The sequence below is a fragment of the Trachurus trachurus genome (genome assembly GCF_905171665.1).
Source record: "Trachurus trachurus genome assembly, chromosome: 3".
Taxonomy (NCBI): domain Eukaryota; kingdom Metazoa; phylum Chordata; class Actinopteri; order Carangiformes; family Carangidae; genus Trachurus; species Trachurus trachurus.
In genome coordinates, this window is record NC_139893.1 from 37,476,971 (window position 1) to 37,501,612 (window position 24,642).

A 24,642-nucleotide genomic window follows, 5' to 3' on the forward strand; every position below is an offset into this window, starting at 1 on the left:
TCTATGTGAACAGCAGCACTATCAGAGAAGGAAACGCTGTCTGGAGACAGCCCAGCCATCACTGACAGGAGGAAACAGCGGAACGGGTTGAAACTGCACGTTGTTGCTTCCAGCAGAGCAGAGAAAGCAGCTTAGATACAGCAGCAGGTATAGAGGGAGAGGGACCATATTCAGCCCCCCCCCCCCCCCCCCCCTAACACACACACACACACACACACACACACACACTCCTGACAGCTGCTAAAAATAGCCAAAAATGTTCCACAAATCAGTGCTTTTTTTTTCTTATTACTGTGTCTATTCATATTTTATTTATTGAAAATATGACAATCATAAAGTGACATACCACAGAAAGCAAGCTGACATGACAAAATGTGAGGTGTAGCAGTCAAAGTTGAATGATGTTGGATGTATATTAGTCATAGTGTGTGTATGGTGATATGTTCAATTGAGAGTCGATAGTTATAGCAGCAGCAGCAACAACAACATCATAATAGTAATAATGATAGTGATAATGGTAAAGGCAACATTGTTAAAGGGATAGTTCAACATTTTAGCAAATTAGCCCATTGCCATAATCCCTATAGTCATAGCAGTAGGTTCCTTACCTTTAATTGTCGGTGCAAGCTGTTTTTAGAACGGCGGAACAGAGCCGCGAGCTGCTCAGAGCTATGCTACAGAGGCTTATGGGATTTCTTGGTTTCCCTCATCAAACTCATCAAATACACAATCCAACAACTCCAAAACGCTCTGGTGGACAAGTTGTGACCTGCACATTCACCACACTATGAGATAATAACGGAACGTTACGAGACAGAGTTGTTTTCAAGGTAAATGCAGAGACTGCTTGTCGGAAAACTGCCTCCGACGGGAACGCGCATCAGCAGTTTTGCATTAAAGTACCTTTAAAACAACTCTGTCTTATAACGTTCCGTTATTATCTCATAGCGTGGTGAATGTGTAGGTCACAACTTGACCACCAGAGCGTTTTGGAGTTATTGGATTGTGTATTTGATGAGTTTGATGAGGGAACCCAAGATCCCAAATGCAGACTTTTAACAAACACAGGCTTTATTTACCTTGGCGTGACACAGGACCATGAGGTACATTAGGGAAACACACCATGGACAAGGACGTGGACGAAAGACAGTGAACCGATAAAGACAAAGGGAGACACTGAGGTTAAATACTGTAGATGAGGGAACGAGACACAGGTGGTGCAATTAACACAGGTGAGACACATGAGGTAATCAAGGGCAAGGAGCACACAGGAAGACGAGACCAGGACTTCAAAATAAAACAGGAAACTAGGACGAAGACACAGACCATGACACAACACAGAACTTCAAAATAAAACAGTAACTAAACTAAACTAAACTAAACAGGGAAACACAGAAACTAAGAGTCCAATAACAAAAAACCGAGCCACTGTGTGGCGGCAAACTTATGGGCATAACAGCGGCTCTGCTCCGCCGTTCTAAAAATAGCTTGCATCGACAATTAAAGGTAAGGAACTTACTGCCATGACTATAGGGATTATGGCAATGGGCCAATTTGCCAAAATGTTGAACTATCCCTTTAATAATAATAGTGATGATAATGATTCAGGAAAATATTTATGCATATAGGCTACACAGATATTACCACGATAATAATCAATAACACCAATACAAGCGTATAATCAAATAATATATTATATATTATGATGATGATGATAGATATATGTTTGTAGTAAGGCCTAGACAAGAGCCCCAGAGGGCCCGGCAGGAGGGGCCAAACCAGTCTCACCTGTGACACCTGGTTCACACACCTCAACCATCATTAATGTTAACTCGCCCACCAGGCTGATAGAAGACTGACCTTTGTCCAGATCTAAGTGAGTTATTCCAGGATTTATTTAGCCAATTCTGCTGAGAGAGAGGCTCATTAGGTGACACATTAATCACCATAGTAGCGGCCAGTGCTGCAGTCAGTCTGTGACAGAGCTTTAAACCCAAACCTCATGTCTGTGTCCAAGCAGAATGTTCTCATCAGTTACCTCCCGGTTAATTAGAATAATTAAGAAGAGGGATGAATAATTTGATTGATGATGGGATCTGGAGACTGCAGGACACTGAACTCTGAACTCTTTATGTTCATGAAACTAAACTCCTCAAAAAAAGTTTGGAAACATTTTTTCAGTCAATCTTTACTCCCCTTAAATAATACCAATAGATGTTGTATTTTATATCATTGGAAAGCCTGATTAGTCATCTTTAAAATGAGGTCCAACTTATAAAGACCATGCATTCATGGAATGAGCAACACAGCAAATGTGTGGGCTGAAAAGGCTGAATTTATTATATTTATCAGAATTTGAGCACCAGATGGACAATTAAGTCCATCTATGGCTCAGGTTGATGTTCTGGAGGTTATAGGTTTTACTTTGTACTTAATGAATTCAATTTAAAGATGAGATATTATAAATCATAAGAAAGATAATATGATACAAGTCAAAGGCAGTTGTGTGCACAGTACACCACCATCCAGATATAAATCTTTTCACAGTGTTCTTCCAAAACCTCATCAATAGGTCCTGCATTCATCTCAGGAAAACAAAGTTTAACTGTGATAGATAACTTGTTCTTGCAGTCCTTGTCTATGTAAATCTCCTTAACAGGAGTCAGTTGTCCAAAATATCCCAGAGCAGTGTTGTGTATCCACAGAGTGCAGTCTCAGATTGAGGGTGTAATGAACAGAAGGGAGAGGCGAGTCCAGGCTGGGAGAGAGTTCACGTCTGACAGAGGTGTAATTATGACACTACAGTTTGGGAGCTGTGTGAGGGGAGAGCAGAGTTGGTTGGAAAAAAAGAGTCATCTCTTTGGTTGGGAGAGGTTTCAAAGATGGCCGTCACCATACAGTCAGATAATCCAACACTGTTTGTCTACAGGGAACAAGCTGCTCCAAAAACAGAAAAATCAAAAATCATAAGAGTCAAAAGTAGAGAAGATCCTCAGAACATCTAAAGCTCAGGAACTCTGTAGTATCCCTGCATGACCTCACAGAAACTGGACTCACAATGAACTTGAGCAGCTCAAACAGCCACCTCCAGGTCATGACACTCTTCACTTCACTCCTCACTACTCTTAGATCAAATCCTAGAGATGCAAGAGGTCTTCTGCAAACCTGTCAACCTCTGTCAAGTCAGTCAGTAAAGAGATTGTAGCCTACTATCTGTACCAGCAGTTCCCCGAAAGGTAAGTGATTATTTTCTCTTTCTTTTTTCTTTTTAAGACACTATATTTTTTTTCACTTCACTCATCAGGGGTATTTTTTTTTTACGGAAGAGGATTAGGACTACTGTAAGAAGAGAGTGAGTGAGCTCTGATTTTTTTTTCTCAGAATTCTGAGAAAAAAGTCATGATTTTGACTTTAAATTCAGACTAAAAAGTGGAAAGACGGGTGAGTGAATTCCACTTTTTCCTTTTTTCTCTCTCTTTTTTTTTCTCTAGTTCCTCTACCGTAATTTTTCAAAGACAAAAATGGTGAAAAAATATTTTCACATGCAATGGAAAACATTGGATCTTTTCCCTTTTCAAAATTCCCTTTTTTTGTGTGTGTGTGTAATACTGACATTGGCCACAAGGGGGTGAGGGGCGCCCCAGTCCAAATCTGACTGTCACGCTTCAAGCCTTTAAGTATACATGATATTTCCCAGATTTTAAGGTATTTTTCATTTTATAGATAATGATGGATGTAAACATCACTCTGATACAATAAGTCCACGTCATTAGCTTAGCACAGTGTCACAGGCCTCAATACAGATGACAGAAATGAAAGGAGAGTAGACAAAAGTTAATTTTTCATTCACTATTTCCCAATATAATTACATAATTTCACCAAAATTGTTCCATTTTGCCAATGATGTGGTGAGTTTCTTCCAATGGCACTTCACAGAGAAGAGGAAAAGGGAAAGCAGGAGAGAGGGGGTTATATAGGGTTCATGTATGATCTATAATAATCACAGTTATACAACAAAACAGAAATATTAGCATAAAAGAGACTCAAAATAAGACTGATGATAATAACTGTCGCAGATGGTGTTGAGCAGAAGGTGGCTCACACTCACAGATCCAGAAACACCTGCAGAGACAGGAATAGACAGCATTAAAGTATTAGTGGGATATGAAGATGGAGAGGAGAAAGCAGTGTGGAGAAGTTCCACCGTCAAGTCTAAAGAGGCCAAATAGACGTCCCAGCAGTAATATCAATGTATCACATGCAGCAATAAAATCTAATATGACAAACACCAGTTTTTTGTCTGATGCAAGTGGATGTGTAACTTTCAGCAGCTCCGTGACAGGACGACAATGAAGTTGAAACAGTAAAATATTTTTGGTTCGGCATGAAAATACAGACAGCTGAAAAGGAAGGTGAGGCTCTTGATTTACCAGTTGATTTCATTCCAGTACTCACATGAGCTGTAGGTAGTGACTAGAATGAGACTGCAGATCCAGGCAGCTGACAGGGGGTTCCTCCTCCGGGTGGCTGGGCTCAGCCTCGGCCTCAGATAGGCTGAGGAGCTAGAACATCCAGAGGGAGCTTGAAGTACATGGTACTGCTCTTTCACACTAAATGGAGCCTGTCGAGGTTGGGTGGGCCGCTGGTAAGGATGCCCCCTGGGCCCCTCCCTTTGGAGCTTTTATTCCAGCCAGGGGCAGACCCACGGGTCACTGGAGGGATTATATATTCCTTCTGGAGAAAGTTTTGGATCCCTCAGGAGGAACTAGAAAGTACTGCTGGGGAAAGGGACGTCTGGAGCCTTCTGCTTAACCTGCTGCCACAGCCCCACCCTAATGGATGAGTCAAAGTATACCTGTCCTCAGTCAGTATACAGGTGCATCTCAATAAATTAGAATATCATGGAAAAGTTTATTTATGTCAGTAATCCTATTCAAAAAGTGAAACTAATACGTTATGTACAGTAGTTCCATTACACACAGAATGAAACATTTCATGTCTTTATTTATTTAATTTCTTTTAATTGTAATGGTGATGGGTTGCATTTAATGAAGACCTAAATTCAGTATCTCAAAAAATTTGAATATTACAAAAGACCAATTCAGATTAAGCATGGAAATGGAAATGTTGGCCTTCTAAAAGTATGTCCATCTCTATGCACTCAGTACTTGGTTGGGGCTGTTTGATTTGAAGCACTAGAAATGGACTTTTCCATGACATTCTTATTTATTGAGATGCACCTACAGGTATTCATGCTTGTCATACAGTATTTTTAAAGATATATATATATATGGTCCCTGCCAACTTTGGAAGAGAGGGTGCACAGGTCACCAGTCAATCACAGGGCTGACAGATAGACACATACATCCAGGACTTTCTCACTGTGAGTTAAAGGAATAGTTCAATGTTTTGGCAGATTGGCCCATTGCCATAAGATAATACTGGAACGTTACGAGACAGAGTTGTTTTCGAGGTAAATTCATGCAAAAGCGCTGATGCGCGTTCCTGAAGGGGGCACTTTTTCAGCAAGCAGTCTCTGCATTTGCCTCGAAAAAAAATCTGTCTGTGAATGTGCAGGTCACAATTTGTCCACAAGAGCGTTTTGGAGTTGTTGGATTGTATATTTGATGAGGGAAACCAAGAAATTCCATCAGCCTCCGTAGCATAACTCTGAGCAGCTCACGGCTCTGCTCTACCGTTCTAAAAATTGCTTTTTAAAGGTATTAAAGATAACAAACCTACTCCTAAAACTATAGGGATTATGGCAATGGGCCAATTTGCTAAAATGTTGAACTATCCCTTTAACAGTGCGAACAGCTGGACCACCACATAAACCTTTCTCTCTTCTTATATTATTATTTCTATTTCCTCTGTAGTGTGTAATAAACACTCAGTGGTGTTCTTATCCTGACTGAGTTGGAGTCGGAGCACAGATAAAACATGTTTGGTGAATGTTGTTTGACAGTTGAAGTTTTTGTTTACAGTTCTATTCAGAGGAAAGCACTGAAGCTTTCAAGTTGTTCTCACTGTTTTTCTCCTAAAATACAGATAGCCTACATACACCACCAGTCAAAAGTTTGGACACAGCTTTTTTGCTCTTTCTTTATTTGTTATTACTTTCTACATTGTAGATGTGTGATCCAAACCATCTCAACTGGGTTTAGGTCAAAACATGTTTCTAAAAAAATATGAGGATGAAGAAAAGTAGGTAAGAGAGCTGAATACTATTTTGACTACATAGCATTAGGTGATTATAAAAAACTAAGAGTGACTCTGTCGACTTTGTTTGCTTGAATTGGACTTGTCGATGTTGTTCAATTGTATTTGGTTTATTTAGTTTGGCTCCGAGTATGGAATAATGGAGTGGTGAATAGCTTGGCTTCCTCCTGCTCCTTTTCAACCATATGTTGTTTATTGATTTGGATATTTGGTCTGGTTTTATGGGACACCATAACATGTGTTACTTATTTGATCTGTATTTTCTTTTTTTCTCTCTTTTTTTAATACGTTCGAAATAAAGAATAATCAAATCAAAGGTCAGGTGACAGGCACTTTTCTTTTAATTAAAGCAGAAGTAAGCGATATTTTTGTGTTAATATAAGTCTTAAATAGTTATATCTTCCGACAGCAATCACTTACATAGAGTGTTTGGACCGAAACACGGGTCTGTCAGTCACTCTGCTCTGCTCTGAGCCGAGGAGAAAACTTTTCTTGTATCCTACAATTTTTATCCAATGAGGAGAGAGAACGGCATGAAGGGCTGTGTGTGCAGCCAAGGGATGCGCCTGAATGTGGTGACGTAGGGACGAGGACTGTTATGGTGCGTTCAAGGTAACCCGTAACTCGTGTTTTTCCGACCTGTGAAGTTGTACCAGTTCGATCTGGTACGAGTTCACGGGTCGGAAGTTACGAGTGGCCGTTATAGTGACTTTCACAGGTAAAACAGGTCGGAAAAACATGAGTGGGTTGCCTGGAAGGCTACAAAGTCGTAAATTGTGACTTGAAGCTGTAATTTACGGTTTCAAAAGCCTGCCTGGAACGCAGCATTAGTCAAAACGACCGGATCGCTTACTTCTGCTTTAACGTTTTTGTGTTTACTCCATAATCCCATATGTGTTCCTTCATAGTTTCGATGCTTTCAGCATAAATCTACAATGTAGAAAGGAATACAAATAAAGACTTGATGATGTTGATTGAGAAGGTGTGTCCAAACCTTTGACTGGTATATAGATACTGGTGATTGTGTAAAACATCTTTGCACTTCGTTATAAAAATGCAAATGACCAATAAAACCAAACCGAGTCCTAGACTGAGCCGAGGCTTTAAAGAGCAGCGCAGCAGGAAAGACAAGTGATAAAACACAGTGAATCAACCAGGCCTGACACACACTTCCATGCATCCTTTATTCCATTATAAGCATTAAAACATCCATTGGGGCTGCCTTCGTTAACAACAACCGACACATGTATGACAATCTGTTTCATGGCATATTTAAGGCTTATTTCATCTGTTTTTACGCACTATTACAAAATCAGATTCTACAAGTATCGTCATTTATCTGCCTTTTTCATTTGCATATCATAAATCCAGTGTTTCGATCGACGGCCCTGAGCCAGGGCCAAACATGTAGAGAGAATAAGATACTGAAGTTCACCGTCACAGAGGATTATCATACAAACCAGCTTCAGAGACAGTGGAAATCTATCAACATGTAGACTGGAAAGCCTCGTAAAAATCAGTATCAAAAAACGATGATCAGGACCACAGCGGGGTTTTCATTCCCGTTTTTCTCTTTTTCTTTAAAAAAAAAAGAAAAAAAAAAAGAAGAGCTCGAGGAAATACACTAGAGATGATCGAGGGCTCATTATCCAGACTTGATCTATAATCAGAAAAGAAACATTCACACCCAACTGACAAACCACTTTACAGCAATACACAGGTCAGTTTAAATGATCGTCACGAGTTGCTATGGAAACATCCTTTGAACACAATCTTCCTCGGAAAACATTTGCACCGTTTAAATCAGTGTTATAGTGTTTACGTTATTCATTTAGATTTTTTTTTTCTTTCTTTTTTCTTTTTATCTTTTGGTGTAATTAAAACGTAGTTAAGTGTTTTTACTTGGAGTGGGGGAGGGGGGTAAATAAATGTCCACAGCTTTATAGAGTGGTCTGTATCTGTTTTCACATCTTTAACAGCCTTGCACTGTACTGATGAGCATTCCTTCGCTGTTTCCTCTTCCACTGTGGTACATAGGAGGATGATGATGATGATGATGATGATGGTGGTGATGATTTGGTTTCCCCTCCCCAAACTGTCCTCGACACGATCGATCCGTCTGATGAATAGCAGCAGTTTTCAGTCCGACCTCGGGTGAAATGTCCACGAACGTATAAGGCTTCGTCTGTAGTGTTGACAACGGCTGATAAATTAAAACACACGTCCCCAAAACCGCAGCGACAGTATCTTCACTTTAGAATAAAAAAAAAAAAACCTTCACATGGAGCAGGGGTTCACAGGTCAAGTGTCTTTAGTTAAACCCAGCACCGCACCCCAGCTTCACTTCCCGTGGAGTCACATGATCGACACTCGATCTCCGAGGTCCTGGTGCCGGATCGGGATGTGTTTGCGTTGTGCAGTTTAACAATCGGTTCAATCATTGTGAGGACACACACACACACACACACAGAGTAAAAAGGCAAAGCTATTTTAGAAGTCAGTATTATCATCATTGTAGTAAATGCTTGCTTAATTTATGAATGAATTTAGGGATTTGTGTGAAATGTAATCTGTTGGCAGGGCCGTTGTATAGGGGAGAAAGGTGATGATAATTCTAGGGGCCCAGCGCCCAGTAGGGCCCATAAAAAACCTAGTAGTCTAATCTTTGTATGACTGAATTATTCTGCGCAAGACCCTGACTAATACTCATAGTACACTGTAAAGACTCAACATCTTTCCAAGAATATTTGTCTTATTTCTTGTCCAAATGTCTCATTTCTAGTCAAAACTAATCTCTTTCCACTAAAATTAACTTGTTTTTAGATCATTTTCACTTAAATTCACAATAAATAGAAAAATCTGCCAGTGAGAGTAAGTTTTTGTGCTTGTAATAAGGAAGAAAAACTTGCTCCACTATCAGTTTTTTCTACTTATTCCAAGTGAAAATATGCTTGAAAGAAGTAAAAAGTGTCTAAAAACAAGCTACTTTTTTAATATGATGTGTCTTATTTTAAGTATAATGAGATTTGTTTTGACTAGAAATTACATTTTGACTAGAAATAAGACAAATATTCTTGCTAAGATACTTGAGTTTTTGCAGTGTAATGCTGCATTAGCATCAAAACAAAGAAGGCTAAATAAAAAACAATAATACATACGTAGTCTAAGAAAAAAAAAGGAAAAGTTAGGGGGAGGGGCCCACTTTAGTATTCTTTAAGGGGGCCCAGAATTCCTAGCAACGGCCCTGTCTGTTGGTGCCCAAAGGCAGGTCATGTTGTAAAGGTGTGTGTGTGTGTGTTGTGTGTGTGTAGCGTGCACCAGGACCGCAGAGATCACAGCTACAAAGCCCAGATGTGCAGAGGTGCATTCTGGTTGACAGCTTTAAAAAACAAACCAAAAAAAAGCACACAAACAAGATCTAACTGCAATTAAGAAAAAAAAAAAAAAAAAAAACCTGGAATGCCATTAACAAAAGAAATCAACGTACATCTTCAACGCCGGAGAAAAAAATCATTACCTGAAAAATATCTGCACGCGAAAAGTGCAGCTGCTGAATCAACCCTGAATGGTAACTTAACACATTAAAAAGTAAAAAACTTCAATTTTTTTATTTATTTAATTTTTTTTTTTTTTTTTTTTACTTTGAGGTGCAAAAAATTGATACTTCTTCACCTTGGTAGAAAAAAGAATAGAAAAAATCAAGCTTGAATGTTGCAGAGTCCAAAGGACGAGCGGGAGTGCAGAGGGAGGAGTGAGAGAGAGAAAGAGTGATGTGGAAGGAGTGAAGGAGGGAGAAGGTGTGGGGGGGTGGAGGTGGAGGAGGAGAAGTGGGGGGGTGGGGGGTACGTGGATCCAGATTGAGCAGCGAGTGCAGAACACTGTCTGGGCCCGGCTGGGCTGGAAAACCGGGTCCACGAAGAGGAGCAGCAGCAGCCAAGGTTCTGGGGGGGGGGGGGGGGCACTACATTACACAACCACAGCTACACACACACACCTCCTGGGACTGGTCTCATGCTCAGCTGCACCTCCACCATCCAAAACCACCTCCTCAAACTGGTCCACCACACACTCCCCCCCCTCGAAACGTGGCTCTGAAGACAGGAGGAGGACCGCTGTGGTGGTCCTGCCTCCCCCCACCCTTCATCTGCAGAGAAGAGAGGAGGTTGGGAGATGAGAAGGAGGAGGAGGAGGAGGAGGAGGGTCTTCTTGCCGCCGCCTGGGCCTCAGGAGGTGGGGAGCTCGAAGGAGATGAACTGCTTGAGTCTCTCCAGGTACTGGGCGTAGAGTTCGATGTCGTTGTGGCCGGCCCCCTCCACCCACAGCGGCTCCACGGCGCGGGGGCAGCGCTCGTACATGGCCAGGCCGTGGGAGAAGTCGATGACCTCGTCCTCCGTGCCGTGGATCACCAGCACCGGGGACGCCACCTTGGACACCTTGTCGATGCTGCGGACGGAGAGGGAAGACAGAAGACAGAGAGTCGGGATGAATGTAGGAGGGAGAGAATGAAATCCTCATGAGCTCCAGTCGGATTCCACCACACTGACTTTTAACCTTCCCCTCCACACGTGGTTTAAAGGGATAGTTCAGATTTTTTTGAAGTGGGGTTGTATGAGCTACAAATTCCCATTAAGTACACTAGATGCAGTAGAAAGGTCTCTCCCCCACTGAGAAACACCGGCGCATCGCATTGCACCGAGACACAGGAAATACACGGTTGTCAATGGGGGACAACTAATCAGTGTATTTTCACCGCCTACGAGAAGTCCCGTCTCTAAATAATACACCAGTTCAAGAGTACGATATAAAGTAAAAATGTACAATGCATCAGCTGGTCGGAAAAAAGTTTGTTAATCTGGAACTAACCAACTCACTCAGTACTGATACAGCGCATCACGGAGCCTGCCTGTGTGGAGGAATACTGAGGAGTGCTGAGTGAGTTGGGTTGTTCAGATTAACAAACTTTTTTCTGACCAGCTGATGCATTGTAAATTTTTACTTTAAGGAGTACTTCACCCAAAATCAATAATTCACCAATCATCTATTCACCGTCATGCCAAGGAAGGGTTTGGAGAACTTTCAGAGTCATCAAAACGCTTTTAGAGTTCCAGGGGGGGTCCGGCTGGCAACGGATTTTCATATAAAGACGGCAGATAGAGTTCACTTTTGAATCATCCAAAACACACACTATGAAACATCCAGATACCTCCATGCTGCTCGTCTGTACTGACCCAAGTGTCCTGAAGCCGCCATATAAAATGTTGTTCGGAAAAAATTAATTTGATCTTGTTTTTGTTTGTTTACAACGACGATCGGACATCTCACTCGCAAATCTTGTGCATGCGCACAAACATTAACAGAGCCACTGGGAGCTACAGCTACAACAAGGCTAAGATAATTTTTTTCTGAAACAACTTTTTCATGTGGCGGCTTCAGGACACTTGAGTCAGTAGGACGAGCAGTATGGAGGTATCTGGATGTTTCATAGTGTGTGTTTTTGGACGATTCAAAAGTGAACTCTATCCGCTGCCATTATATGACAATTCGTTGCCAGCCGGACCCCTGGAACTCTAAAAGAGTTTTGATGACTCTGAAAGTTCTCTCATCCCTTCCTTGGCATGACGGTGAGTTGAAAATTGGTGAATTATCCATTTTGGGTGAAGTATCCCTTTAACTCTTTCGCGACCACACTAATTGCTCATCACATCCGCTTCGGACCACATGTTTTTGGCTATTTGTTTACCTTTTTTCTCACGTCGAAGCGAACTCTGTACATCACCTAGAAACAAACGGTTTTCACGTGGTTGAAGAGTGACTTTCCAACGGGCTCCTCGAAAAAACGGAGAGCTTTTCCGCCGTTTCGTTCGTGAGTACGAAGGAGAAGAAGAGAGCTGGGTTTCACCAAAAACGGAGCTCCCGCTCTAGTTTCAGATAAAAATGCAGGCCAAAGACCTTTCTACTGCGTCTAGTGTAGTTAATGGACATTTGTAGCTCATGCAACCCCACTTCAAAAAATCTGAACTATCCCTTTAAACCCTCTGCTGTTCCTCTGGTATTTTCAGACTCACAGTCAGATGTGGAGTCTGTTCAGTGTTACCAGAGATGGACTTCGACCGTCTTGATGTCATTTATGTGATCACATCAATGGTAATTGAACAAATGCAAAACATTAACAATCTCACAAAAATACCTCACAAATACTAAACAGATGCACAAACGCATTCTACAGCTGACAACATTATCTGTGACTTCCTTCAATCCATTCACAGATACATGATAAGCTTCAGTGAATATCTTCCAAACATCCCATTGTGACATATGTGAATCATTCTTTTGTTTGTGTATTAAAAATAACTTGCAGATCTGTGTGTGACATGTGTGGGTGTTGCTTTCATGTTCCATGATGTTTCAATCCCTCCTTTTTTCTCTCTGTAAAGCATTTTGTCATGTTGTTAAGAAAAAGTGTGATATGAATAAAGGTTGTTATTATTATGTTATGTACACAAGAGTTAAGCCCATCACTTCCCATCAGTCTGAAATGTCTGTACATGACTTACAGAGGGAGATAGAAGGATTCAACACATTAACACAGAAAATTTTAACTACCGGTACACAAGAAGTTGTAACACTCCAATCCATAAGAGAGTTATAAGTGATTAAGTGTAGTGAGACAGGGAACCAGTTTCAAAGCAGCTTCATGTTTCAGCCTTCAGGCTCATACTCCTGGTCATGATGTTGTGTCTTCATCTCTGCACATTAAAGCTGCTATGTGACCAGCAGAGTGGTGTCCTGTCAGGGTCAGGGATGGACTCAACCTCATGGTCCTAAACCCAACACACACACGTCGCACACACGTGGGGGTTTCTAATCACTGAACTGGCTTGAGAGGAATCTAGAGTCAGTAGAGACCTGAGACCACTGAGTAGAGACCTGAGTGACCTCAGGCTTTATGCTGGCTCAGAGGAGTACAGACTGTGAGAGGACCACAGACTCTGTGAGAGGACTACAGACTGTGAGAGGACCACAGACTCTGTGAGAGGACCACAGACTCTGTGAGAGGACCACAGACTCTGTGAGAAGACCACAGACTCTGTGAGAGGACCACAGACTCTGTGAGAAGACCACAGACTCTGTGAGAAGACCACAGACTCTGTGAGAAGACCACAGACTCTGTGAGAGGACCACAGACTCTGTGAGAAGACCACAGACTCTGTGAGAAGACCACAGACTCTGTGAGAGGACCACAGACTCAAAGACAGACTGTGAGAGGACTACAGACTCTGTGAGCGGACCACAGACTCTGTGAGAGGACCACAGACTCTGTGAGAGGACCACAGACTCTGTGAGAGGACCACAGACTCTGTGAGAAGACCACAGACTCTGTGAGAGGACCACAGACTCTGTGAGAAGACCACAGACTCTGTGAGAGGACCACAGACTCAAAGACAGACTGTGAGAGGACTACAGACTCTGTGAGCGGACCACAGACTCTGTGAGAGGACCACAGACTCTGTGAGAGGACCACAGACTCTGTGAGAGGACCACAGACTCTGTGAGAGGACTACAGACTCTGTGAGCGGACCACAGACTCTGTGAGAGGACTACAGACTCTGTGAGCGGACCACAGACTCTGTGAGAGGACCACAGACTCTGTGAGAGGACTACAGACTCTGTGAGAGGACTACAGACTCTGTGAGAAGAACACAGACTCAAAGACAGACTGTTAGAGGACCACTGAGGACTACAGTGGGACAGATGTGACAGATGTGTCTGTATCAGTCCTCCTGCTGCAGCAGCTCTGTGGCCGGTGGCCTCGGGGTCACCTCAGGTCAGAGACTCTCTACCAGCTCACATCCAGATGTCCCAGGTCCAAACTGGACGGTGGACAGGACACATTAAAATGTGTGTCCATGTGTGACACGCTCACACTGCCGTAGTTAAACCATGATCAGCTCTGTACCGTGGCCTGGATGGAATTGTTCAACATCCCAGTCTCTGCCGTGCATACCAAACCCTCAGTAATCACCCCCCCCGCCCACCCGCCCGTTGGAGGTGCAGCGGCTCAGCCTCGGCGCTGCCCTGCTGCCGTTCAGATAGAGCTTTAGTTGGAAGATTAATGCAGGGAAATCATCAAAAGCTAATTTCATTCCAGATGGAATAAAACTATTATCCTGTTTGCTTCACGACTGCGGTATACAGACTGAATTATTGCAGACGTGACTGTCAAACATGCGTTTTATCTCTCCTGACATTAGTATGAGTGTGAGCTCACGGTTCCTCAACACCAACTCTGACAAGAACACAGCGAAAGTTTGGTTTGACAGCAAACTGCAGCTCCAGATACAAGTTTCCTAATGAGTCCAGCATCTAATCTTCTTAAAGAACAGCCACAATCCCTTATAGAAGTCAATTATACTTAGCATGTTTACATTTACAGAGAGCCAACCATTAGTAATAAACAACTGAAACTTCAATGTAGATATCCAATTATCTGCTGTTGGCTCAGACAGGTTTTTACTGTCTAATTAACACTGATGACCACAAACAGCTGACAGCAAACTGCAGCTCCAGATACAGAAGCTGTTAACACCAGTTATTCATCAATCTGCATCACATTATTCTGTTCGTAAACACACATATAGATACACTCACTGCCCACTGCGTTAAGTATGCCTGTTCAACTGCCAATCAATGCAAATATATATAAGCCCAATTAAATGGTGTCAAATGAATGGTGTATGTCACAAGTAGGAATATGTTTTCTTTTGCTCGATCCATTATTTGCATGTTTTGATTATGATTTTGATGGTGTGTTTTTGCCTTTATTCTTAGCTCTTTTTCTTGCTTGTGGTGTTTTTGTTTTATATTCCTTTTTCTTACGTTGGATCAAGTGGAATAGATGAGATTGATAAGACTGATGAGCAACACCCGTGACAGGACTGCTGTGGCTGGGGATTGGTGGGGAGGATGGAGGCTTTTGGGCTGTGAACTGATTGATACAGGTATGTGTAGCGGTGAAGGGGAAGGCACACAAAAAAGACAACGGAGCCAAGGAGAGGGCGAGTCGGGACGGAGTGGCGATCCAAAGAAAAGCGAGTGCACGGAGGAACGGCGTGGCTGGGCTGATAGCAAGAAACTTGATACAAAACATCAAAGTGACAAGTAAAGGAACGCGAGCTGAGTTGAACGTGTTGAGTGTCTGAGCTGTCCTGGTTGAACGCCCGAGCCCGAGGGTATTTTATGTTTTGTCTCCAGAACGCCATTGCAGGGCCGGAGCAGAGCAGCCGACGGCCGCAGGATCCCCTTCCCCCATCCTATGACATAGGCCCTGGACTCGAGTGGCCACTCTCCCCTTTTTATTACAAAAGACTGGACGGTTGTTGTCACCATTTTAATTACAAGTAAAGCAACTGTCAACTCTCTGTAATTGTCTTGTACTTTTCTTAACAAGTGGAAAATTGCTGGTATAATAGGACCTCACACAATTGTTTGACATACACCCATCAGGTCTAACATCCTGACCACCTGCCTAATATTGTGTTGGTTCCTTTTGCTGCCAAAAAGAAGAGAAAGAACGGGAAGGGAAGTCTCATATAGGCATCAATCAAATTCTCAGAGTTTAATTTTTCCAATTGGGGGTCATGTAAATATGTATGTATTTCCTAATATCGCAATTGCAGAAAAAAAAATATTGCAATGTTAGTTTTTTTCAACATCGTGCAGTCCTAATATTCAGTGTTACTCACTCACCTGTCAGTGCTCATAATGTATGGCCTGGTCGGTGTATGCATGTAGACCCTGTCAAGGTGAAACTCAAATTGAGCATCAGAATGGTGAAGAAAACAACAGTTTAACATAATATGACAATATAACGGTGGACAAAGCCACCAAAGTTGAATCTGTGAAAAATGAGTGTTCGGCTTTGGTTTGTCCCTCTTTGGTCATTAAAACATCTGTGATCAAGTTTGTTTTCTGCCTCTCACTGAGCACTCAGCTGGATGTATTGATTGTGTGACAGCGTGGCGTCCTCTCATCCATCTGACCGTGCTCTGGATTCACCTGATGCTGGTTTTGCAGGGTGTTTCTGGAGTTGTGTGTACTGCTCTATGAGCAATTACAGGATGATGAGAAAGAGCCTCTGTCACTTACAATAACAACCTGATTTCTTATACTTTTGCTCACCAATCAGTTTGATGCAATCTGGTTGCAAGGTGAGTCAGCTGGATGAGCCAGGGTTTTGCCACCACTGCTTCAGTATTGGGGCAGACGCACAATAATAATCCACCAGTTACTATTACTTTGCACCCTTTCCCACTACACAGTTACAGCTCTACTCAGTTTAGGTCCTTTTCCATCACAGCTGACTTCTTCATAGTTCCTCCTCAGTGTGGGCAGGGTCGTCCTATCACGATGGCTACAGCCGCGTCATCTCGCTCTCTTTTTTCTGTCCTCGTCAGCGGCAAACTCACTCGTCTGCACCTCGATTACGGACCACAGCGTTGTTTTCCACACAGCAGTCAATTAACTTGTGTAAAATAATAACAAATAGACTCAGTACAGAACAGTGGTCACTGTTGTCGGTGTGTTTTTTTAAATTAGCGGGTTTGATTCTCGTGTCGGACGTCGCGCTCAAGTGCAAGTGGAAAAGCAAAAAAAAAGTCAAGCCGTGTCATGCTAGTGGAAAAGGGCCATAAAGAATAAACCCCCCTAAAGGGTCTCAGTCCGACAACGTTGAAGATGTTATTGTAAGTTTAACACCACCTGCCTTACCCCTTATATATAAAAGATAATGTTGCAATGATGGATAGCCACCTAGTCAGCTAATCACATCCTAGCACTTCCTCTTCTTTTATGTATTATATTCTATTTATAATATTTTTCTGCACATTTTTTGCTGTAAATATTTCATTCTAATGTAATTGTTGCATTTTTCTGTAATTTTTAATTTACCTGACTGTAGGTTTATATTCTCCTCCTTCTATGTTTGCTGCTTAACTGCTTTGCACAAAACACCCAAACAAGTATCATATGTGAAGAAATCTGACTGCAGTGCAACGCCAAAACACCAGTTGTACACGGCGGTGGAGGAGGAACTCAGACCTTCATTGAGGACAAGTGGCTAGCTTGTAGGTGCCCACTGAACAATCACTGAGCCGCTACAGGATTAATCGACCTTCACCAAACCTGTTCAGGACAATAGAGAAACACGGTACATCACAGGAGCTGCGCTGTGAAAATGAAGCTTTTTGGATGAGACAAGGCTCTTTGCACAAAGAAGCACCGAGAACAGGTGAAGTAGAAGAAGCAGGTTATGTTGATGAGAGTGAGACTCATTGTTGCAGCGCTGTAATGGTACACGCCAAGACCAAGCATTCTTAGGGGGACACACAATGAAACTGCTGGCAGCTCCAACACGGGCAATTTTGTAGAGCTGGGTGAGGAACGATAAGGGATGAGCTGCACATCAACATGTTGTCTCACAAGTCATCAGTAGAGCCGCTGCAGCTTTTTATTAAGGATGAAGTACAGGGGCACAGGCTGCTGCAGCCGCCAGCACATCAGCTCTGTCTGCTGCCTGAAAGGAATTACAACTTTTGAGGTAGATGATAACAGGGCAGGCACGTCTGACTGTTGTTAGAAAGGAGCTACAGGCCTGTGGTAGACTCTGGGACATTGTTAAAGGCGACCTATTGTGCTTTTCCAGCTTTTCAGACTTATTAATGTGTTTAAAATGTTGGATACCGGTTCTAGAGGATGTGGAAGCGCCATATCATGAGGGAGGCATGTGTTGAAGTAATCCCTAGTTTCAGGCAGCTCGGAACCGCTGCAAACCCTCGTGTTTGGAGTGTTTTTCTTTCTTTTCTTTTCTTTAATTTATATAGTGCAATACAGGGTGAGGAAATAACAGGTGATCAACAAACAACAGCACAACACAAACAGGACACAAAATAGGCAAACAGATCAAAAAGAAGAACAAAACAAAACAAAACAAAAAAGGTGGGCTAAGATTTTTTTCTTTTGGGGTGTGTGTCTTTGTGTGTGTGATTGATTTCTTGTGTGAGATATTTGGACCAGGAGAGAATACAGTATGGGAGAAATAGTGAAGAAAGAATAGAGTGACAAATAAATAAGTGAAAGTAAGTGGTAGTACTGTAACCAAGTACTAACTCTTTGACCTCCGGCTAGCCCCCGAGGACCAAGACCCGGGACTGGCAGTGTTTCATTTATTTGTCATTTCTGTTGCTTTTCTTTTTTCTTTTAAATTTGGGTTTATTTTGTTTGTTTTATTCTTTCTCTTTTATTTTTATTACCATTATTTTATGTATCTATTTCATTCTCCAGTTTTAATTCTCTTTACCTCTCTCCATCCCGTTAGTTCTTGCATACTTTGGGCTAGTGTTGTCACGATACCAACATTTTGGTACCGGTATCGGTACCAACATGTTTTTCGATACTTTTCGATACTTTTCCAAATAAAAAGAGAACGCAAAAAATGTCATTATTGGCTTTATTTTAATAGAAAATCTTAGAACTATAACATATGTACCAGTAAATAATCACTAAATCAGTAAACAGTTACTGCTGCTGCAGGATTAAATTTCCATCAATATTATTCTGAACTCTTCCTAAATTAAAACATTAGTGGTCTGTTTAAAAATGAATATCAACTTGTTTTCTTTGCATTATTTGAGGTCTGAAAACACTGCATCTTTTTTTTGTTATTTTGACCAGTTGTAATATTTGGGAGAAATTGTCATCAGTAGTTTATAGAATGAAACACAAACGTTCATTTTACTCAAACACACACCTATTGTTTCCCATACGTAGACCAAATTGATCCCCCCCCCCCCTCCGCGTAGCGCTCCTTCGCTGTGTTCACTCACACAGAGAGGGAGAGAGAGAGAGAGAGAGAGAGAGAGAGAGAGACTATGCATGCCAGTGGTGGTGCGCGGTAAAAACGAAACTTACCGTATAAACCAGCAGTGTTTGCATTAATTAACGAGTCTGTAGCGGCCCGTCTCTCTCTCTCCCGCGCGGCGCACACACACATAAACACAGGCACATGGACAGGTGGCCCTGTAATGGTAATGGTAAAAAGCACCTTGCTTCGTTTGTGGCTCACCCGCTCACTCGCCGCGGCTCAAATTACAATGCGGCGACTTCACGCGGCGACGTCATCGCTGCCGGCGGCGCAAAATGAAAGTACCGGTCCCATCTAAGCACAGTATAGTACCGTTTTAAATGCGTTAGTACCCCGGTACCACTCTAGCACCGGTATACCGAACAACCCTACTTTGGGCCACCACCAGACCGGTAGGAGTTGGAGGTGGTGTTTTTTCTAAAGTCTCACGTCACAAGTTCAATTGAGTTTATTTGATAGAGACAATGCAGATTACCATAGTAACACTTCCACTCGTTACAAACAAGTCAATGTGACTGATGTTCTGCATACAGACATCATAGTTTAGCTAGTATCCAACTCCCGTCCCTAGTTAGGCTTTTAGTAAAAGAAAGAAAGTAAGAAAAGAGATATCAAAATCACATTACAATAAAATGTATAATACATCTAAAATTGTTCCAAGTCATGACCTGTTGTTGAGGGGAAGTTCCCTGTATGGTAACTCATTGAGCTCTGGCCTCAGTGCCCAGTGTCATTTGCAGACTTTTAGTAGGAGGTTGATGTTATATCTAACCATACAATGATAATATGAAATGTGGTGGAATTTATCCTTTACCATTCAGAGACGGGGGGGGGGGGGGGGGGGGGGACTGCTTGTATGCAATAGTTATGGAGTTTTATGGTGATGGAAACTTTCAATAGTGCCCCACTGGGATACAATTTCATATTAAAAGCCCTTGAAATTATCATTACAGGTCACCTTTAATGACCCCGTCACCAACATAAAAGACTCACTTTTCACGCCAGGTGGGTGAAATACACCACTCATTCTCTCTCTGTGGTCCTATTGTTGCCTGAACCACCTATGTAGCCAAGTCGTATTGTTTGTTATAAAATGGAAAGGTGAATTCAAGCCATCTGATTGGTTCTTGACTGTGGTATAATGAGCGTTTTTTTTTTGCCTTTATTTGATAGTAGTTTAGAGAGACAGGAAATGGGGAGGCAGAGAGAGGGAGAATGACATGCAGTGAAGGGCTGCCCGATGCTTAAAGGGACAACGAGGAGTTTCTATTTGGTTATAAAAAAGTCTCATATTAATGTGGATGAATCTACGTTACCCACACTTGTTAATGGGCCCATTTTCGATAAATATGTCGTTTTGTCTAGAGTTATTTTGTTATTATTAGTGGTGGTGGAAATGCTGGGCGAGCCGACCAGTGTTTCCTTACTTTCAGTTTCGTGGTGAGTCATGAGAATAACGCCGCCGAATCACCATTTATGGTCGGAACTACGACGGTATGTGATCGTCTTCCAACCTCTGACTTTAATTCTTGATGAATGAAAACATGAGTCTGTCTTGCGCCGGTCAAAGAATTTCACGGTGTGCGGAGGCTCATAAATGTAGTGTGAAAACGCTTTGCTTTTCCAAAACTCCTCGTTGTCCCTTTAAAGGTAGATTCTGAAGGTTTGTTTGTTGCAGTTTGTCAACACAACATTCACACCTCCTCTTTGGCTCAGCTGTGCAGCCTCCTGCCCCTGCAAACCACTGCAAAGAAAGGACACATGGCCCGAGTCTCCAGCAACAGGAACCTCGAGGGCTTTGCTGCAACGAGCAGGAGGGACGTCGCAGTGAGCACGCAAGCCGCTACTAGCCGCAGATGCTAGCCGACACCGCTAGCAGGTGCTGGTGATGAGCTTGCGGGTGCTAGCAGTGGTGGCTAGCGTCAAACACTAGCGGGTGCTGGCAACAAGCTTTTTTTTGGGGGGGGGGGGCTTTTTTGCCATCGGGATTCGATACGGTAGCCTCGTAAACCAGCCTCTCGCGGAAATGCATTTCATTTCATTTCTCGGGAGAGTCTGGCCTCATCCCCCCTGCAAGCGTTTGGGGTGGTTGGTGTAGTGACGGGGCTTTGCACCAGTCGGTCCCTGATTGGCCAACGTGCTGTGTCAATCACAGCGGGCGACGCTGATTGGCTCTTAGGCCTTCTGAGGGTTTCAGGCCAAACGCTTAGAATGGGGATGAGGCCAGACTCTCCCTCGGAATGAAATGAAATGTACTTCCGCGAGAGGCTGGTTTACGAGGCTATCGATACGGGGCCGGCGGCAGCATATGGGGCGCCTGCTCTACAAACACAACAAACTTTCCTGTTCCAAACAGTGCTGTGGGATTGCCGGTCTCTGAACCGAAACGTGTTCTCTGCATCAAAACCAGCCACACAAATAATAACACGATTATTTGCTCATGGTCTCTGGCAACCAGCTCCGCTCCAACAGGTTGGAGCCCCTTGCTGGGATAGGATCTCCTAAATGAGTTCATAAAATACTGATGATCTCCACAGCTGAGATGTTTTATACCTGCTGCAAGTTATTATATGCACAGCGTCGTGACTCATTGTGAAAACAATGTTTTGTTTTGTTTTTTTACTGCACTGCTGGTCCTATTAGTGATGGTGGACGGAGGCTTTTTGTTTGGATGCTATTGGCTCGTCATTAGTCTGCTCTGGGTTGAGCAGCTGTCTAAAAACACTAGCCCGGTTCCCTTTGTTTAATCAGTCGGAGCGCTGAGAACTAACTGAAACACCTAGACGTGTGCTAATTGCTGCATGTTTTATTAACATGAACACTAATTCTACAGATGGTTCGACTGATGTAACTAATTAAAATCATCAATCCAGTCCAATATCCTTCTTTGACAACACTTAATATGCAGTAGCAGCGTGCTCCTCCTGCTGACCCCTGAACAGCAGCGATGAGACCAGATATCCACAGCAGCAACCCATTTAAAGTCGACGGCATTTCCACTCCTTCCTCTGTATATTAAAAGCCATTACTTTGCATCATGTGAGCAGAATATTCAATCGCTGCTTTCTTTCAGTCATTTAACCTATCACTTTCACAAAAGCCTGTTTTGCTATTATCACAAATCACTGTTGCACACCTGCATACAGATCAGGGAGCATGTGAATAAAGCTCGGAAATGAGGATAAAGCACAGCCCTTTGTGTTTGGGCTCAGTGTGCGCTGGGTTAGGACCAATCTGAACAAATGACTGGCTGCACAGCCACCGGTTCAAGACTGAGAAAACGTCATGATCGTGACAGCCCTAGTTACAGGTTAGTTCTGTTATTCCCTCATTTCTCAGACGATTAACTGCCATACAAATAATTGCGCTTAAAGGGATAGTTCAACATTTTGGCAAATTGGCCCATTGCCATAACCCCTATAGGCAATAGCAGTAGGTTAATTACCTTTAATTGTCGGTGCAAGCTATTTTTAGAACGGCGGAGCAGAGCCGTGAGCTGCTCAGAGCTACGCTACGGAGGCTAATGGGATTTCTTGGTTTCCCTCATCAAACTCATCAAATACACAATCCAACAACTCCACAACGCTCTGGTGGACAAGTTGTGACCTGCACATTCACCACGCTATGAGATAATAACGGAACGTTACGAGACAGAGTTGTTTTAGAAATCGCTGATGTGCGTTCCCGTCGGGGGCAGTTTTTCGGAAAGCAGTCTCTGCCTCGAAAACAACAAATATTAGAGGGTTAGGGTTTATGTGCCAATAAACCATATAAGAAGCAGGGGGCGCATCATGATTATGTCATTAAAGGGCATTTCCAGGCATAATCAATGTTTACCTCAGATATCAGGTCACCTATGACCAGTTCATTTCATACCATCCATACTCCCAACTGCAGCGTTGTGGACATTTATATTTGTTTTTGTTCAAGAATCTATTGTTTTTTCAATGTTCATTAATGGGCTCTGGACTAATTTTAAAATTCGCTTTACAATTAAATTAAATCAAAATTCGGACTTACCACGGCTTCCGCATTGTTCTCTGACCCGGAAAGGAACAATGCGGAAGCCGTGGTAAGTCCAAATTTTGAAAACAACAAGTAGATAGAATATAATGATAGAAAGCAACATTTCTGTTAGTTTCATCCAGCTGTTTTTATACAGATGAATGGAAACCATGTTAACCATTATGCAAAATATTCATGGTCAGCTCAAACAATTGCGATCAGGCGATTATGTGATAGTTGTTCTACAATGCTGCGGTACAACTCTGTGTTGATCTATAACTTCTGCACTCGGGCTAACTAATACAAAAAGTATTTTTTGTTTTGGTTTGTTTTTAATGCCATATGCCCACCATCTTTCATAGTTCTGGGAGGGGTTGACATCGCTAACTGTGCTGTTTGAATCATTTCAAATGAGAGCATGACAGGAGGGCAGGGCAGATATTAAAGCTGTACACATGTGACACAAGTGCACTGAACAGATCTGCAAGTGGAAAACCAAACTCTGCTGTTGGTTAGTTATTCTGTGATATGTGCTGTGTTGCTGCTCCGGCACTCTGACCCTCAGGGCTGTGGAAAGTGGATGTGAGAATGATAGAGGAAGATATCGGCGGCCAACAGAACGTCCTTGGCAGAGAGGCCCAGCTCAGCCTCAGAGAGAGAGAGAGAAGGCGAGTGGGAAAGCTCAGACCTCCGTGAAGAGCTGCTCCTCCAGATCAGGAGGAGCTGGCAGCGGCCGGCCAGGCTCCTCAGACTGGGATACCACCCGGACGCCTCCCTGTGCACATATTCAAGGCACGTCCAAGTGGGAGGAGCCCGCCACATAACAGAGGGATTACACACTGTATCTGGCCTGAGGAGTAGGGATGGGCGAGTACCGATACCCGCCTTATTTCAAAGTATCGGTACTGGTAAAGGCTGCGATACCAGCCGCCCATTCTTAAAGCCCCAGTGTGGAACTTATTTGGCTTTTTATTAGCAAAAATCAAATATGTCTTTCATAAATACGTATTTCACTGAAGTGGAATCACACCCGCATACAAATGAAAGCTTTCTGGTACCTTAGAATGAGTTGTTACAAGTTGTTACAATTATACAAGGGGGGTTGCACGGAACCTCGGCGGCCATGTTGCATCGCCATTTTTTACGTTGAGTGTCAGCGTGACCGTAGGTAACCACGGAAACTCAGCGGAGCTGTGGGCTCGGCCTGTTAAAACTGTCACCACTGTGTAGTGTGAGGAAGGACGGAGGCACTGATGTTGCATTCAGGTGCAGTCAGGCAGACGGCCGTCGGCAAACCAACCGGATGTCATTTTGCTCGACGAGAGAAAGACGGTAAAACGTGGGTCAGGTAAACAATACGACATCACCATGACAACATATTGTCACGCCTGTATTGTTTTGCCTGGTGCTGGCGGACCACTTGTTTACATAGACGCTTGTTTATCCTGTTACATGCAGCGTCTGTTGTTGCATTCACGTGAAATGGGGCAGACGTCAGA

General features: G+C 42.9%; 1 protein-coding gene across 1 annotated transcript in view; it reads right to left on the bottom strand.

Annotated features, from left to right (window-relative positions):
* Positions 1–10,057: 10,057 nt before the first annotated feature.
* Positions 10,058–24,642, bottom strand: part of abhd17c (abhydrolase domain containing 17C, depalmitoylase) — a 41,506-nt gene continuing 26,921 nt past the window's right edge. The window contains exon 3 of the mRNA XM_083995431.1: positions 10,058–10,662. Within this exon, the coding sequence (XP_083851557.1) occupies positions 10,443–10,662 (220 nt within the window). The 3' untranslated portion in view covers positions 10,058–10,442. The remainder of the gene's footprint in view (positions 10,663–24,642) is intronic.